Source organism: Protopterus annectens, chromosome 13.part0, assembly GCF_019279795.1.
Source record: "Protopterus annectens isolate FY-2018-M chromosome 13.part0, PAN1.0, whole genome shotgun sequence".
In the NCBI taxonomy this organism is placed as follows: domain Eukaryota; kingdom Metazoa; phylum Chordata; order Ceratodontiformes; family Protopteridae; genus Protopterus; species Protopterus annectens.
In genome coordinates, this window is record NC_056747.1 from 368,214,815 (window position 1) to 368,231,286 (window position 16,472).

Here is a 16,472-nt window from a genome sequence, read left to right on the forward strand (position 1 = left end):
TGACTTTGTATATCTGAGATTCTTTGGTCTGTGAGGGTTGCTGACATCCGAACAGTGTTTAAGTTTGCACCTATGAAGGTAATAGACTGGCAGGGCAATAAGGAGGATTTTTCGTAGTTGATCGAAATTCCCAATTGAGTGCAGAGATTTAGTGTGTAATCCCTGGCTTGAAGAAGTTGATGCCTGGTGGTGGCTGAAAGGAGCCAGTCGTCAAGATACGGAAACACCTGGAATCCTTGACGTCTCAGGTGAGCCGTGACCACTGCCATACATTTGGTGAACACTCTGGGGGCTGTAGTGAGACCAAAGGGCAGGGCTCTGATTTGATAAATGACTGGACCCCAGCCGAAAGCGGAGAAACCTTCTGGAGCATCTGTGAATTTTTATGTGATAGTACGCGTCCTGAAGATCTATTGAGCACATCCAGTTGTCCTTCTCTAGGAAGGGCAAAATTGACTGAAGTGTGACCATTCGAAATCTTGTCTTTCTCACAGACTTGTTGAGTCTGCTGAGATCCAATATTGGTCTCCAGTCTCCCATCTTTTTGGGGACCAAAAAGAATCTTGAGTAGATTCCGGGCTCTGAATGGTCTGTTGTAACTGGCTGAATGGCTCTTTTTTGTAGAAGCTTTAATACTTCTAACTCTGCAACTTCCCTTAGACCGGGTGGTACATCTGGAAGGGAATTTGTGTGAGAGAAGGGACTTTCCTCGAAAGGAATTTTGTAACCCTCGGATATAATCGACTGTACCCATCTGTCTTGAGTGAGGGAATGCCAGGCTTCTGGGTACAGCGATAGTCTTCCCCCGACTGCCTCCAAGGATGGACAGTCGGGCAACATCTCAGGGATGCTGGAAGGGCTTGTCAGAGAGAGGCTCTCTGCTTCCCTGGTTCTGTGGACCCCCTCTGCCTCTAGAGCGGCGTCTGTTATTATTACCCCCTCTGCCTCTAGGGGTAAACTGACCATGTGTATTCGGCGTGACTCCTTGGGATTTGCGGAACCACATCTTTCCACCCTTCTGTCCTTTGGGGTAAGGTCTAGAAGGGGTGGAAAAACGGACCCCTATGGCAGAAAGAGTCTTGCCATCCTGTTCACACCTGGTCAATGTATCCTTCACTTGAGGGCCAAACAAGGCTGACCCATCAAAGGGAGAGTTTGTGAAGGACGCCTTAAAGGGATCTGCAAAATTACAGAGCCGCATCCAGGATTGACGTCTAAGAGCCACCCCTGTACCTGCGGCTCTACTCGCTCCATCTGCTGCATATGATATCAGTCGCATGGAGGAGTTCGCTATAAAATTAAGGATTCCTAGCTGAGAAGCAATTTTCTCTTGAGCCCCTGCAGCCGTAGGATCCTGTACTACTTCACCTAGTTCCTTAAGGATGTCCCTTTGGAGTCTGGTGAAGTGACATAAGTAGTTCAGCGAGCGCATAGCAAAGGTCGCTGAAGAGAACATCCGCTTACCATACCTATCCATGGTCCTAGAATCCTTATTAGGAGGATGGACTGGTACGGAAGGATCTGCAAGTTCCTTCTTAGTGGCAGCCGCCACCACCGTGGCATCAACAGGGACACATTTAGTAAGGAATTGCTTTTCCGAAGGGGCAGTAATAAATTTAGACGGCCTCCTAGGAACTGGCTCTACAGAGTCAGGAGCAGCCCAAGCCTTTCGAGCAATAACCTCCATAAGGGGGTCAAAAGGCGGAGACACCCAGGAGGTGGAGGGCCGAGATCCAAACGCCTCTAGGTATACCGACTCATCCTCAGAGGGATTTGTGGAGGGCCAGTTTCCCCTCTGTTTTAGGAGTTCTAGGATGTCTGAAAAGGAGACATCCTCAGAGGGGGATCTTGGGGATCCCTCCGACTCATCTAAGTTGATATCTGAAGTGATAGACTCAGGGGAGTCTAGGTGTTTCCTCTTACAAGTCCTCTTGCGCGGAGGATCTCCTGACTGATCAGGAGAATCCTTGGAAGAGGGGGTTATTCCCAGTGGGGAAACCTGAGGCTGTGGATCTCTGGGTCCGGGAGCAAGAGAGATGGAAGAGATATCGACAGGCACTGTAGAGGGAGGAGCTAAGGGAATGGACTGCTGGCTGAGCCCAGTGGCCAGCACACTCTTCATCACCTCAAAGGCCCCCCTCCCAGGGAGATCCGAGAGAACCCATTCCGAAGAAACCGGGACTCCAGGGCCCACTGAAAGGGAAGGCTCCGAGGCAGATGTCGGAGCCGAGCTCACCAAGGCCGAGGCTCCAAGGGGAAGAGCGGGGTTGGACAAGGGTCCGATGCCACTCACCCCCTCGGAGGAGACCAGGGAAGCCCGACCACCGAATCCCTCCAAGGAAGGTCTCGAAGAGGAGATAAGAGTAGATGCCAAGGGTGCAGAAGGGGGGGGTATCCGCCCCACAGCCATAGCAGTAACTATCCCCGAAGACTCCAGCTCCAAACTCTGAGGTAGAGTCGAAGGAGGAACTTGAAGAGGGTGTGGACTAATAGTCGTCTGTTGAGACGGACTATGCAGCATCTGGGCCAGTGTCTGTGATTTCAATAATCTACTTACCACCCTCTCTAAATCATGGTCTGAAGGCCTGGACGACCTAGATGATCGGCTCCGATGGCTCTGCTCCGAGAGGAGAGGTGAGGCCGGAGCCGAGAGTATCGGTTCCAAGGAAGGGGACCTGGACCTCTTCCTCGAAGGAACCATCGGAGCCGAAGAAACCACAGATCCAGACAGAGCCGAGGACTTTTCAGCTCCGAATGAAAGTCTCGATGCATCGGCTCCAGCCGGAGCCGATACAGACATAACAGTAACAGTGTCGGAGCCGGTCGGCGCCGACACCGAAGCCTGAGCCACATGGTGGTCGGAGCCGACACCGATGTGGCCATAGCAGTATCGGCACCGATAGCCATCGGTGCCAAAGATTTTTGCAAGACAGGATCGGCTCCAGCTGGAGCCGATCTCGACTCTGAAGGAGTCGGAGCCGAGGCCACCGGCTTAGATACAGAAGCCTGGGCCTTAGAAGACTTAGAAGTTTTGCTCAGAGCCGATTTGGCCGGAAATCCCTCTGGTTTAAGGAGACCCCTTAAAATCAACTTATTTCTCCTCTCCTGCAGGACTCTCTGGCTAAAGGAATGACAAATTGCACAGGAGTCCTGCAGGTGGAGAGGTCCCAGGCAGTATAAACAAGAAGTATGACCGTCTGTCAGAGACATCTTCTGACAGCACGAGTCACACTTCTTAAAGCCTGAGACCCTTTCTTTGGACATAGTTGTACACAAACAGTACACAACAACACAGTCCCAATCAGACAACTAAAGTTATCTAATATATAGTAACTAACCTCTCACACACACACACCCTGACGGGGGGGGGGGGATGGGAGGGAATGAAGGCCTGACTAAAGAAGGGGAAGGAAATATAATTTTAGTCAGAAAAGGGCTTACAATTAAGTAAAAAAGAAGGTATTCTAAAGAAAAGTGAAAAATGTTAAATTTTAGGGGCAAAAAGCAGTTAAAAGCTAACACTTACCAGGAGCTGGCAAAAGGAGGACCTCATCAGCGAAGCGGCAAACGAGATCTGGGTACTTACCGCCTTGCATCATGGGATATAGGGCTGCCTCGAGCTGGTAAAAGTGACTCTCGAGCTTAGCAAAGTGCCGAGTCGGAGCCGAGGATCGGCTCCGAACCCATCAAGCAAGAATGAAGGCGAGATTGACAACTTAACATCATATTATTACATGAAATTGAATTATGTATAAATAAAGAAAAAAGTAAATGTTTTGGTCTGATAGGAAACCCAAAAGACAACATTTAATATGGAGTTTGTAGAAGTTTTGGGGAATTAAGTTTGGACAAAATGTGTATGTAGAAGAACAATGGAAAATATTATTTAAAGAAGTAACAGATATGACATTATTTTGGAAGTCATTTTGATTTTCATATAGGAAGAAGGCTTGCTGATAAATAGGATGGTGATAGGAAAAATTGCTTCTATAGCAAATAATTACATGATTCCTACAAAATATGAAAAAGTGTTAATGAACATATTATTCTCTTTTATATGGGGTTCCAGGTTGAACCCGGTTGTGAGAGGAATATTATATATGAAAAAAGAACAAGGAGGACTAGAATTGTTGAATCCTGTAGTGTATCCAGCATCAAGTAACTTATGTAAAGCCTTGAAATGTTCTATAAAAGGAGAATATATTATTGATATTATTGTCAAAACAAATAGTGGGTGTTTTGGGAAACTGGAGGCAGGTAAATGACTTAAAGAAGATGTAAATGAAGAATTTAAAGAGTATGGAAATTAACAACAGAGTTAAAAGTTGAGAAGGATAGAAAAGAATGGTACTAGAATATTATGAAAGCTTTTTATTATATTGATCCATGAAAAGATTTAGAAATAGAGAAAAAGAAGGCAGTAAAATGAGATTTTTATGGTATATAAAGAGTCCTGAATGGAATGATTTGTTATGGAGATTGTCCATAAGAATTTTGCCTGTTAAGGCAAATATGCCATATAAAAGGGTACAAGATAGAATATGTCAGGAATGTGGAAATATGAAACTACTGAACATGTATTTTTGAATTGTACAAGGGAAAAAGATTTATGGAATGAAATATATAAATGTAATATGTTAAAGGAATATAAAAAAGTGGAACAGGTAAACATGAATATGATTTTATGGAATGAAATATGTAAATGTAATATGTTAAAGCAATATAAAAAAGTGGAACAGATAAGCATGAATATGATTGAATTTGGTTTATATGGTGGTAAAATACAAGAACAAGCTAAAGAAATGGACAGTCTTATATTTTATAATATATGGACAATATGGACTGAAAGAGTTAAGGAAATCAAGTATTATGGAAAATGGGTGCTGGCAAAAATTTTGGAGAAACTACGATTCTGGTTGTGGACTAAAGGGTGAGGGGACACACTTAAAACAATGTATAAAATATAAAAGTGTGTAATTATATGTAAATAATGTAAATATGTAAATATTAAACATTGTGCATAAGCTATGTGTATATAAATAAAAAAACCTTCTCTTTTCATTAGGTGCCATGGGGTCTTTTACATCTGCCTGAACTACCACCATCTCAGGTGGATGGGCCATGATTTAACATCTCATTCAAAGGATGGCACATTCAGGAGTGCAGCATCCTCTTTATGCTGGAGTGTCAATATTGGAAAATGAATCTAATTACCTAGTGTGAGAATAAAATCCATAGCCTTCTGCACCAACAGCAGGAGTGTTACTTGTTGAGATACTGAGATTGGTGAAAGTTTGGAGGGCGGGAAGAAGATCAGGTGAAACTGAGAGCTCAGCTTAGGTTTTTGTTTTTTGTTTTTTTGTACTAGCATGAATATCTTTGCCATGTATTAAAATTACACAATGAAATAACTTGCAGGCAACTAAAATACAATGTATGAGTCCCAAGTGGAAGTCTTATTGTAGATTGTGTATGCAGCACATTAAACCCATGCTGAAATTACAACATGACTTGAGTTACAGAAAGTCAGTTTATATGTATTTCTTCATGAGGGCACTACAGCACCAGGAACGATGTTCAGTCCTGAAAGTAGAATTACAGACTTACTGTGTAGATAAACAGGAAACAGCTATTGCTAGTACAGTGGTAAACCTATAACTTTAGCATGGTACACAGATGTTAAAAAATACACTACAGAAGTGAAACCCAGTTTCACTTGTACACCAGAAACATAGGTTATAGTGATGCACAATGTATCCACTTGGATGTAAGATGGCATCTGCAAATTCCCTAACAGAAATACAGTATCCTGAAATAAATTGAAGAAACAATGGTTTGTAGATTGAGGGTTTTCACGTTCTTGTAATAAATACTGTTCTTCTTTATGCCAGAAACTGAGAAGAAGGAGTCATAGTCGCTGATTGTTGAGACAACAGAACTGTTTGCCAATGTAGTGTTTGTAATGAGGAGATGGTGAAAGTGACAGTTCATACAACTGCTTTGAAATTTACAACTGTCACAGTTACAAAATACATCATTTTGAATTCTGCATGCAAGTCAACATAGAAAGTTTGCAGTGGAATTTTAATGGAGTGTTTTAAACCAGAAAGTTTTATTTACTTATCAGTTATGACATAGGCAATCATAAATGTATCTAAATGAAAAGAAATCATGTTGACATGTTTTCAGTTGTAAACATTATAAATCTATACTCCTTCTATGCAGTCATTGTAAGTTGAACATTACATAGCTCATTCTATTCCTGCCTTCCTTTAAACCTCATTATTTTCCATGAGTAACAGGAAGAACATTGATAAATGTCCATCTGTTAGAAAATGCTAACAGAAAAAGCTGTCTGATATATAAAAGTAGATGTACGGGTGGCAGGAAGGAGGACGTACCATAACACCATTTAAGCAACCAGCATTAATTATGAAAACTCTGCACTTCTGATCCAGTACTACAACTGGTTATATTACCACAGATCACCAATGAGTGAGTAGATCACCATGTCAACAATTATTGTCTTAAAGCCTGTATCTTTGCTGTATTGCAGCACATTCAAACTACTTTCTACCCGTAAATCATAACACATTGTGAAGGTATTATGGGAATAGCTAGTGTTCTACAAGGGACTCAGACCTGAGGGAACCCATTTGATTTATGACCTCTTAGGTTAGGTGATCCTGAAGGTGAGGTGTTTGGCTGCAGAGACTATTTACTGTCTGTTATTTCCTTCACATTTATACAGTTTTTATTTATTATTATTATTATTTACATTGCTGCAGAAAAGAAAAAGTAACAGTGATGAATGGGACAAATGTGATGCCCATTAATCAAAACCAGCTGTTCTGACAATGGAAGGGAGAACATACCCACAAACTACATGGTTATTCAGATGTAGCAATAGGTAGCATATGGTGTGGAAGGATATGTACAGGGGAGATAGGAGGTTTCACATGTAATGACTGTTGAAACGTTATTTCTTGCCTTGCACAGAATCTTTCTCAATGCCAGCTCTGTGGTGTGAATGAAGCCCTCAGTGCAGCCCAAATGACCAGAGATCGTTTAGCAGTCTGGGCAGTAGGGAAACCAGATGAAGTAGATGGGAGTAAGTGGCTACCATGTCTACACCCATCTATCAGGGAGATGCTGTTCAGTCAATGCTGTACTGATGCCCTGTAAGAGCTGTCTGTCACTGTAATCCTCATAGACAGCTACTGGGATGGATTTGCATGTGCCTGCCAAACAACAGATATGCTGTAAATAGAAATGAGTACAAACAGTAGCTGTCATGTTCTGGAGACCAGCATTGCAGGCCCTGCATGACTGCAACCCTAGGGGTTTAAGGCTTATTGAGTAGTTCCCCAGGCTGACAACAATGATTCTCCAACCTTAAATGTGGGGGGGGTTTCCAGTCTGCTGAGGGTGAAGCCAGCCTCTTATGCTTTTGGGATGAAGATGCCCTAGGGGGCTGGAGAGTAGAGACTGATGTGTGGGTGGAACTAAGGATGGGAACTAAACCAGTCTTAATGCCTGCCTCAGTGTTGCCCTCTTCTTGCGCATGAATGGTGGTGGTAGCTGAGAGGCACAAGAGGAAAGAAATTAGTTAAAAAAATCTGTCTCAGTGAGGTCATATTTGACAGAACAGTAGCTAAACAGTAGTACTATATCTGTGTGAAAGTTTTAGAAGAAGTGGGTGTATTATTGAAAAAGCTAACCTTCTCTTCTTGATTTTTTGCAGATGATTTCAAAACTGCCTATGATGAAGTCAATATGTAACCTCCACATGGACAAACTTGAGTTTTTCCGGATTGTACACCCTGAGACTGCTCACAGCTTTCCACCCCTTTACAAAGAAGTCTTCAACACAGAGTTGCAGTACTCTGTCCTTCGTGAGAGCTAGAATTGGTGCAAGTAGCCATTCCTCAGCAGCTGTTCATTCACCGCCCATGATGTCACCACATTCCTGGAGTCCCACCCCAATGACCTGGGTCTCTGCGCCTACTTTGTCTGCACCCTTTCATCATGGGCTGCAACAGTACTCTTAATAGAATGTAGTGCACTTCAACCTCAAACATGATGATGGCAGATGGTCAGATGAATGTAGATATCCTTCTATGGAATCATCAAAGAACCGAGTGCTGAACTGGAGATATGGGTTATATGGACCAGATCTCTTTTAGTAAAAAGAGACAGAGACAGCAAATTGCGCATTAATTATCATGTCTTATTCCTTTTCATGAGAACATACAAGAGGGTGCGCAGAAAGTTATGGAATGTGTTGCTGTTTGCAGTTTCGTTTATGCTGTACTCAGTTTTGCGCTTGTGCGTGCCACTCCTTACATACTGCAGTGCCCAAATGATGCCTGTTCTTGAATGCTGCTCCAGAAGTAATGTTTCATTTTTTTATTTATGCACATTCTAACAGGTAGCTTAGTGACACTGGTGTTTTCCTCTGTGTCCATTGATGTAAATATAGCAAGTAGCTGGGAAGTAGCAGGAGACCGTCTGTGATTGTTTTCTCAGAAACCATTACTATCCCAGAAAATTTACTAGCTATGTATGCCTGTTAACAGTCCCTTCAGCTTTACTAATCAAAGATAGTGCTCTTCCTCACAGTTAATCATGGTGACTAATTGTTTACCTCAGGCACTTTTTACCTATGTGCGTAACTCTTCACAAATGAGTTATTGATATACATCAGTGTCTAGCTTGTGACCACTTTAGTTTTTGTAGTACATAATCATGTCTTATTAATATTTACTGTTTTTTGTCAAGTACATAGTAATTTTGGGCTAGTATCCACTGCTGATTAACTGGCACTCACTGGTATTTGATGGGTATGTACCCCTTATTGCAAAATTGTTATTCACTTGTGAATTAATGATATATTGTGGTGTATCACTAGTATTCACAATTGCTTAATGTTTATCCTTCAGTGTTTGCTGGCACCACATAGCAGTTGGGTTCTGTAATCTAGAAGTATCACTGGTACCCTCTTGCCTAATGTTGAAAAGTGTTTCTGATCACAGTTTTAAATATGAGTAATCCCCACTTGTGTTTTGTTGTTGTTGCAGTATCCACTAATGTGGACTGAGTAAATGTTGGTGTGTCATTTTAAATCACCAGTGTATGTTACGTATTTTTTGTTGTCTAAATAATAGCTGTTTACTGTTGAAATGAAGTTGTGTTTGAGCGGTATCAGTGAGTATTTGCAGCAGGTGTTGTCGCTTCCCTTGGAATTCTGGGATTTTAGCTGTTGTTTGGCTAATGGCAGTTGGCATTTAGCAGGCAACTTCTTATGTGCAGTTGCACCCTAACTCTGATACTCAGTACACTAAATTTCACACTCATTTGACTTTTTTTCTACCGAGTATCCTTTTGGATATTATAGATCATCCACTGTATATTGTGGGCTTCACTGCAGCTGCCAGCATTTTCTAATACTCTTTTATATCTTTCTAACTTCTTAATAGTATTTAACTTTTTTAAATAATTACCATCACTTTATTTCCGTGACTTATCTCCAGAATGGGGGACATTGTTAGTTCCCCATCACTAATGAGTGATGTGGCTAAGCTTCTTGATGGTCTCTGGCTGGAAGCTTAAAACCTGGGAACATAGCTCTCAAGTGCTGTGGCTAAGATATAGTGGTATGATTTTGGCCCTCATATTCAACTTTTCTTTTCCTAGATTTACTGATGTTCCTCATAAAGATAGGCCCCTTTTTATGAGTCCATACATTACTAAATAATTAGCCTATATACAAATTCTCTATCACTAACTATACAGGGTCTATCATATAAAGGTATTCTATTGTGAAAAATATGAAAGTCCTCCATTCTGACCATCTGCTAAAATTTTTTAAAAATCGGTGCTATGATTTTCAATGCTCAGAGGTTGAGAAGCATGCCCACAAATAGCTCAGTGTGAACATGGGAAAATCTACAAATTTTCTTTTCTTACATGTTTTTGTTGATGAATATTTAGTATTTTGTGTTTATTAGAACTCTCTAGTGCTTTACCATTAGTTACTGGTCTAAAAATGTACATCCACTAGTTTAATATTTTTTGGTGCATTATGGAGTTTAATTTAATTTCTACTACAGCAATGTGTGACTATTTCCTAGTTATATGTATTGATGTGCGGTCTCGTCTAATGCTTCTGCATTTGCCTTTTCTTGGCGTTTATCATTACTCGGTGGCCACTGGTGCTTTACCAATGATTGCTGATGTTTGTCCCCAAGAAACTAGATGTTTACAGCTGCATTCAGGTGTCCACGATGTCCTCTGGTGTCAAGCTTGCATTAACTAGTTGTTTACTGTAAGTACCTCTGAGTGTTTGAATGGTAGCTGTTCATGCTTATTGGTACACACATTTGTTTTCTTGTTATTCGTGTACGTGTGTGTGTGTTAATAGCCATAGGTTGTTGACTGTATTTCTTCCAGTATTTTTCTGCTACAGCTGACATTTCACAAAGTAATTAATACTGCTGAATACTGTTTGGTACATCTTCATTAATGTTTAAGTGGCACATACTGGCATTTCAGTGTTCAGTACTGGTACTGCGTCAATACTGAAGCTGTGTTTGATTTGTATCCCCTGGTGCTTGTGCTTATCATTAAATGTGAGCATTTGGCTCACAGTCATTAATGTTTTGTTGGTACACACAACTGTGTAGTGCATATTCAGTAGTGTTCTATTAATGCTTGACTTGAGGGACAGCTGTTTGCCAGTGCACACTGTTGTTGAGCCATGTGTTTCACCTGCATTTATTGACTCTTACACCTTCTAACTACTGTTAACACTGTTGATGGCTTTTGTGGTGCAGATGTGAAGCCCATCATCAGTCGTTGCCTGTCATCCTTATAATTCCAATATGTAGGCTTCCTTCATTGCTGCAGGGATTGCAGTCTGTCCATGCCAGTTGAGAATTAAAAACAACTTAAAATTCAATGTAGTCACATACAGAGGCTGTTCAGTTAATCAGCAGTGTTGTCCACACATATTAAAATCAGGTAAATTATATGTAGGCATCAAATTCCTAAGCATTACACCGCCAGAGCCACTGATGTGAGATAGTTCTTTCTGCTACCCTGTGTGTCAATCACTGCAACTGCAGGTCTGTACAAAAGCAGGGTTCTGCTGTAAGAGAGAAGTATCACATTATGTTAGTACCCACGATGCATGAACTGCAGAGTTTTTTTTTAAGAATGTAACTTTGTTGAGGGGGGTAACTTTGTGGAGGTGATACAGCCTCCTCTGAGATGCTTCACTCTGAACTGGGCATTCCTAAGTACCTTGCCTCCCCAGCTGACCATCAGCTGTTTGGTTGCATCATTTAGAGTGTCCGCAATACTATCCCTGGGGCTGGGACAGCACCAGTGGTACAATGGGCAGGAAAGTGGAATGGAACAGCTTGCAGCATCACATATACTGGCCCTGCACATTAGAGAAGATTTTTTGATATGCTAGTGACATCATTTGCATCACCGCATTCAGTGTTGGGTGGCTCTGACCCCTCCACAGATTCAATAGTTATACTGGCAATCTGTGTCACAATTATAAAGCATCCCATCACTGGGGATTTGTCTTCATCATGGAGAGAAACCTCCTCCCTCCTGAAGTGGTCAAGCCAGTAAAGCTGCTTTTTCCCACCCTTCCCTCCCTCACTGTCAGACTCTTGCAGTCCCTCAGATGCTAGTTGATCTCAGATTGTATGGGTTATATTAAGGACATCATCCCTCTACACAAAGCTAGGGTTTGTGCATCATTTCTGACTACCGCTTAGCAAGCCAAAAGTTCTGGTATGGAGAAGTGGTCACTGAATCAGAGAATGTTCATTTCATAAATACAGCCAGAAAGTTTTGAAGGGTGCGTTTTCAGTGGTTCAGACCCTGTCCCTTTTGTAAAACAGTTTGACAGGCTGCTTACCTCCACTCATTTGTTTAGAAAGATGAAGCGATGCTTATCTTGCTTCAAGTAATCATTTTCATTACCTCTCAACTGTTCAAATTTTTCAAAATGTCCAGATTTTTGCCTCATATTTTTGGTCTATTCCTCATAAGATATGTGGTCTTCTGGCAATTCACTGAGGATTGAAGTCCATGAGTAATGACGTACGTTTGAGTTTCAGATTTCATATCCTTCAGAAAATGCATGCGAACACAAATTCTGTTACACTAGAAACTTTCTAAGTTTTATAAAAGCAATATTTAAAATCTGACCCTATTTTCAGGTCTTTGCCCCCCCCCCCCCTTATTTTTGGCTTTGTCCAGAGTTCTTCTGCTAAGAGGTATGCTTTGAATTATTATATTTTTGTAATCAGGTAGTGTAGGGTTTGGCATGGTAGACTATCCTAAGCACTTGAAGTGGAACCCCAACCAGTAACTATTAATGTGTTACTTTGCACCGCTATTAAATGTGTTAAATGTGATTGCTAGTGTAAACATAATGTGCACCGAAGTTCAGGTGTGCTACCACTTTTAGAAGATAGATAGCAAATACAGGGTCAGGAAGAAAATCTGAAATGCAGCAAATAATGTAAGAAAAGGCCAACGGGGTGTTCAAAACTGATGATGAGAACACTGGAGAAGCTCCTACAATTGGGGTTGCTTGCATTGCTGTGCTTAATTGGGGAAATGCATAATGATGTAACTGTGAACTTCCTGTTTTTGTTATAAAGTTATCACTAAAAACTTCATCTCAGCCCCTAACATAGCTTGCACTGGCTCATGTCTGGTTCCTGTTAATTTATCTTCATAGATAAGCTGATCTAGATGTAGTGCCTATTGCAAGAGAGACCATCGCAGAGCAGGACGTGCGATACTCAACACTTCATTCCCTGCTTGCATCCCCCTTCAGCTAGGTAATCTGACCAGGTCTGAGTGTCATTATACTAGGTTGTCTGGTATTTTGCATCCATTTTTTTCAGCAGATTTCAGAATACAGTTATGAGGACAGGTAGGGGCTGTGCAGCAATTCCTGCTTAAAAGGGGATATTCCCTGTTTACATAACTGTAACACCAACACTTTTCTGAGTTAGCTAGGTAGATAGTGTTAACTCTGGTCCGCTGATGTTACCGGAAGTAGATAAAGTAAAAGAGAATTCACAACATTGCTAACTGTTCGTCACAGTTTTTCTCTTGTTATGTGACAGTCAAAACAAAAATCAGTTTGGAATCATGTTAATCATTTGTAGATGCTGCAGGTGTTATTCAGCTGCATTTTCTTGCTTACAGCTGTTGTAAGACAGACAAACATATGGGTGGCACTTTTAATCTCTTCATTTGATGGAGGTTCTTATAACAGTTTAAAGAACTGCAATTTCTGGTACTGTCTTTCATGTAGCTGCAACTTTTTATAATTATTCCGCATGTCTGTTCACTCTTCGGAGTTGTGCTTTGCTGGCCAACAAATTGACTACTGACTACTAGTTACCATATCTAGGTACCCAGGTTCTTGTTCTTGAGTTGGTAGGTGGTCAAAACTAAAGACTGATGCCAGCAATATGCCAGAATTTAGCCTCAGACCCAGTCCAAAAACTCTTCCTTAGTGTAGAATAGTATTACTATTTACATCTATGTATGGTAGTACACAGGTGAAACTGTACCTTGAAATACAGGTAATGACACTGCAGTCTCCCTTTGCAGTGGTATGGAGCATGGCTGTGCTACAACACACAGTGGATGCAGCTCTCACGTCACTTTTAAGCACTATGTGCTTATGCTGTAAAAAATGATAATGAGGCATGGAGTACTGCCCTTGTCTGAGAGATTGTTTGCGTGTTAGACTGGTACTTTGTCATGTGACATGAGCAAACCGAAATCCTCACACTGTCTATAAGTCAAAAAAAAATATTCTTGTGAATGTTGTGTTGATAAAAAATATGTAAAACTAAAGTAATAAAGGCAGTTTTGCAATGTTTTTATGTAACTAGGGAGGGTGTAACATGAAAAGGTAGTAGCACTTTATTTTAAGTATATGTGTAGTTACAATGTTTGAGTACTGCTTTATACTGATTTGCAGAGGTCTAGTATCTTCAAGTTATCAGTTGCACATTACCTAAACTCATATGACTCTGTTTTAAAGATGTAGCTTTCTGATAAAACAATGAAAAATGTCTAATACTAAAGAACAAGTACTTGACTCACAAGAATTAAAATCAGCAGTCATCCCCCTTATGTCAGTCAAAAAAGTTTCGTATGTGTTTCAGAAAATGTATATTATTTCACTAGTACTAACTTCTAACCTGTAAGTGACATTCTTTCTGTTTCAAAATGTAGGTGTCAAAAACTGGAAAGATGCAAATTTTAAGGGAATAAATGGATGATTATGCTTGGGCCATTTGCTTAGTACTACTTTCTCCACCCCCACCCCCACACATACACATACACACACTTTGTGTACCATCCAGCTCAACATCAGTGTCTTCAGTGTTTACCCAATTCCGCCTAACATGGCCCCAGTACTACCTTCCAGCGCTGGGAATACTATGGCCATCACATTCAGAAGGGGAAGTGAAATGTGGAGTGGAACAACAGCCAATGCCGTATACAGATTTCCTTTGTTATGCCCTGAGTGGAGCTGCTGAAATAACACCCATCACAGCACATTGAGTCATTAAGCTCCAGGGGTGTATTAGACTTCAGGCAGAAACCCCACACTCTCATGTGGAATGGGTGAAACAAAACTGGCACTCCTTCACATATCTTTTCACCCAGTTCCTCAACTATCTCAGCTATTAATTGAACTCTGGTCAACTAGGTCATAGTCTGGACTTTATTTCTTATTCTGTGGATCTGGAGAATATTTATCTCTTTTCTTTCTTTTGTTTCGAATGTGTTATTCTTCACTCACAGTTTCCAAGAAATGTATAGCTTATCTAGAGTGGTGTTTGCCAGTATCCTGTACCCTCCCTCTGTCTCACCCACCCCAGATTAAGACCGCCGAAACAAGGTTTGCTTTGATTAGCAGGAAAGGCTCACTACCCCATGACCCTCCCGAAACCACCAAACACACACATGAGATTATAAAAGGAGGCACTAGAACAGTCTGTGTTGTGTTTTGTAGACTTATTTCTGTTTTCAGCCTCCTGCTGCCCTCTTGTGCATCTTCCAGTGTTCAGTCTCGTCCTGACAGCCTCATATGGACACAGCAGATCATTTGGCAGGAGTGTGCTTCTTGATGTGGGTGGAAGGCTTATTCCAGCATTAGCCCTTATGACAAATGTTACTTGAGTAAAGTACTTTTTACAGTTCCTGCCATGCCACTACTACCCTCATAGTAACACATTGCCACTTGGCAGCTACACCAACCCTGCAGAGACTTTTGACTTGAAAATAAATGACCAGAAAGTGGTGTTTGTGCATTTAACCAGAAGTAAGACTCGTGAGCACTTTTCACAATTGCATCCTTTAACGGTATGTTTTATTGAAAAGGGTTTAAGATCATAAAATATTAAAATTAAACTGTAACATGCTGTAAAAACTGTTAGGTAGTTGCAATGAACCTGTTTTATTAGTTGTCTTTTATAGTGTAGAGTATTTGAGTGTTCATCACAGTGGGCCATCAATGCATAAATTGTTGATTCCCTCTATGTGTAAAGTTAGGATGCAGAAGGTGATCTTTCATGCCGTGGGTGGAGAGGGCACAGTTCTCCTGTGGATAATAGTTTTCATCAACTACTTGCAATTCCCATTGTCTCTGTGTTAAGCACCCATGCATTCTCCATTCTAAATACAACTACTTTTTGTCAGGAACATATTTCAATAAGAAGATGGTCTGCAATTACTAAAAGGAACAGGCAGTTACTTAAAATAAAGTGCAGCCAAAAAATGGAAACACCTAATGCTTAGATGTGCTGCGGGGGATTCATTTTTAATAGATTTTGCAAATATTACTGTTGTCATTGAATGTTTTGTCTTTGTAAGAATGTTAATTCTATTTTTTTTAAAAAAAAATAGTTAACAAAAAGGGCAGGCTTTGTGAGAATGTTTGTATATAGTGTGCATGTATCTATGTGCGTGTGTATGTGTGTCAGAAAGAGATGAATGCTAATGTATACAAAAAAGCCTTGTCAAAACTTTTCATTAAAAAGTTAAGAAAAAAATCATAATATATTGTTTCAAATGCTGAATGAGTTGTAATAAAATGAATACAAATACATAGCTGTATGTTGCAGGAAATTTATGGAATGAAAAAATAAAATATATTTTATAAAGAAATTACAGAACTGATGTGTTGTATTTATGTTTGTAATTAATTTCAGTTTATTTTATTGATGCAGTCCATTTGAACATTGCTAGTTGCACTTTCCATTACAAAGTAATTGCAATTTTGAAAGTAAATATGAGCCTCGTTGGAGCTTAGAAGAGGGGAATGCATATAGCAGCAGAAGCATTCACCATAGTGGCCCACCTAATGAGCGTCTGGCTGAAGGATCTGGTTTTAATGATCAGCATGAGCA

At 40.7% G+C, this 16,472-nt stretch overlaps 1 protein-coding gene across 1 annotated transcript in view; it reads left to right on the forward strand.

Annotated features, from left to right (window-relative positions):
* LOC122787328 (nuclear receptor ROR-beta-like) overlaps positions 1-16,227 on the forward strand; it is a 236,934-nt gene extending 220,707 nt beyond the window's left edge. Inside the window, exon 10 of the mRNA XM_044053974.1 lies at positions 7,745-16,227. Within this exon, the coding sequence (XP_043909909.1) occupies positions 7,745-7,906 (162 nt within the window). The 3' untranslated portion in view covers positions 7,907-16,227. The remainder of the gene's footprint in view (positions 1-7,744) is intronic.
* Positions 16,228-16,472: the final 245 nt, after the last annotated feature.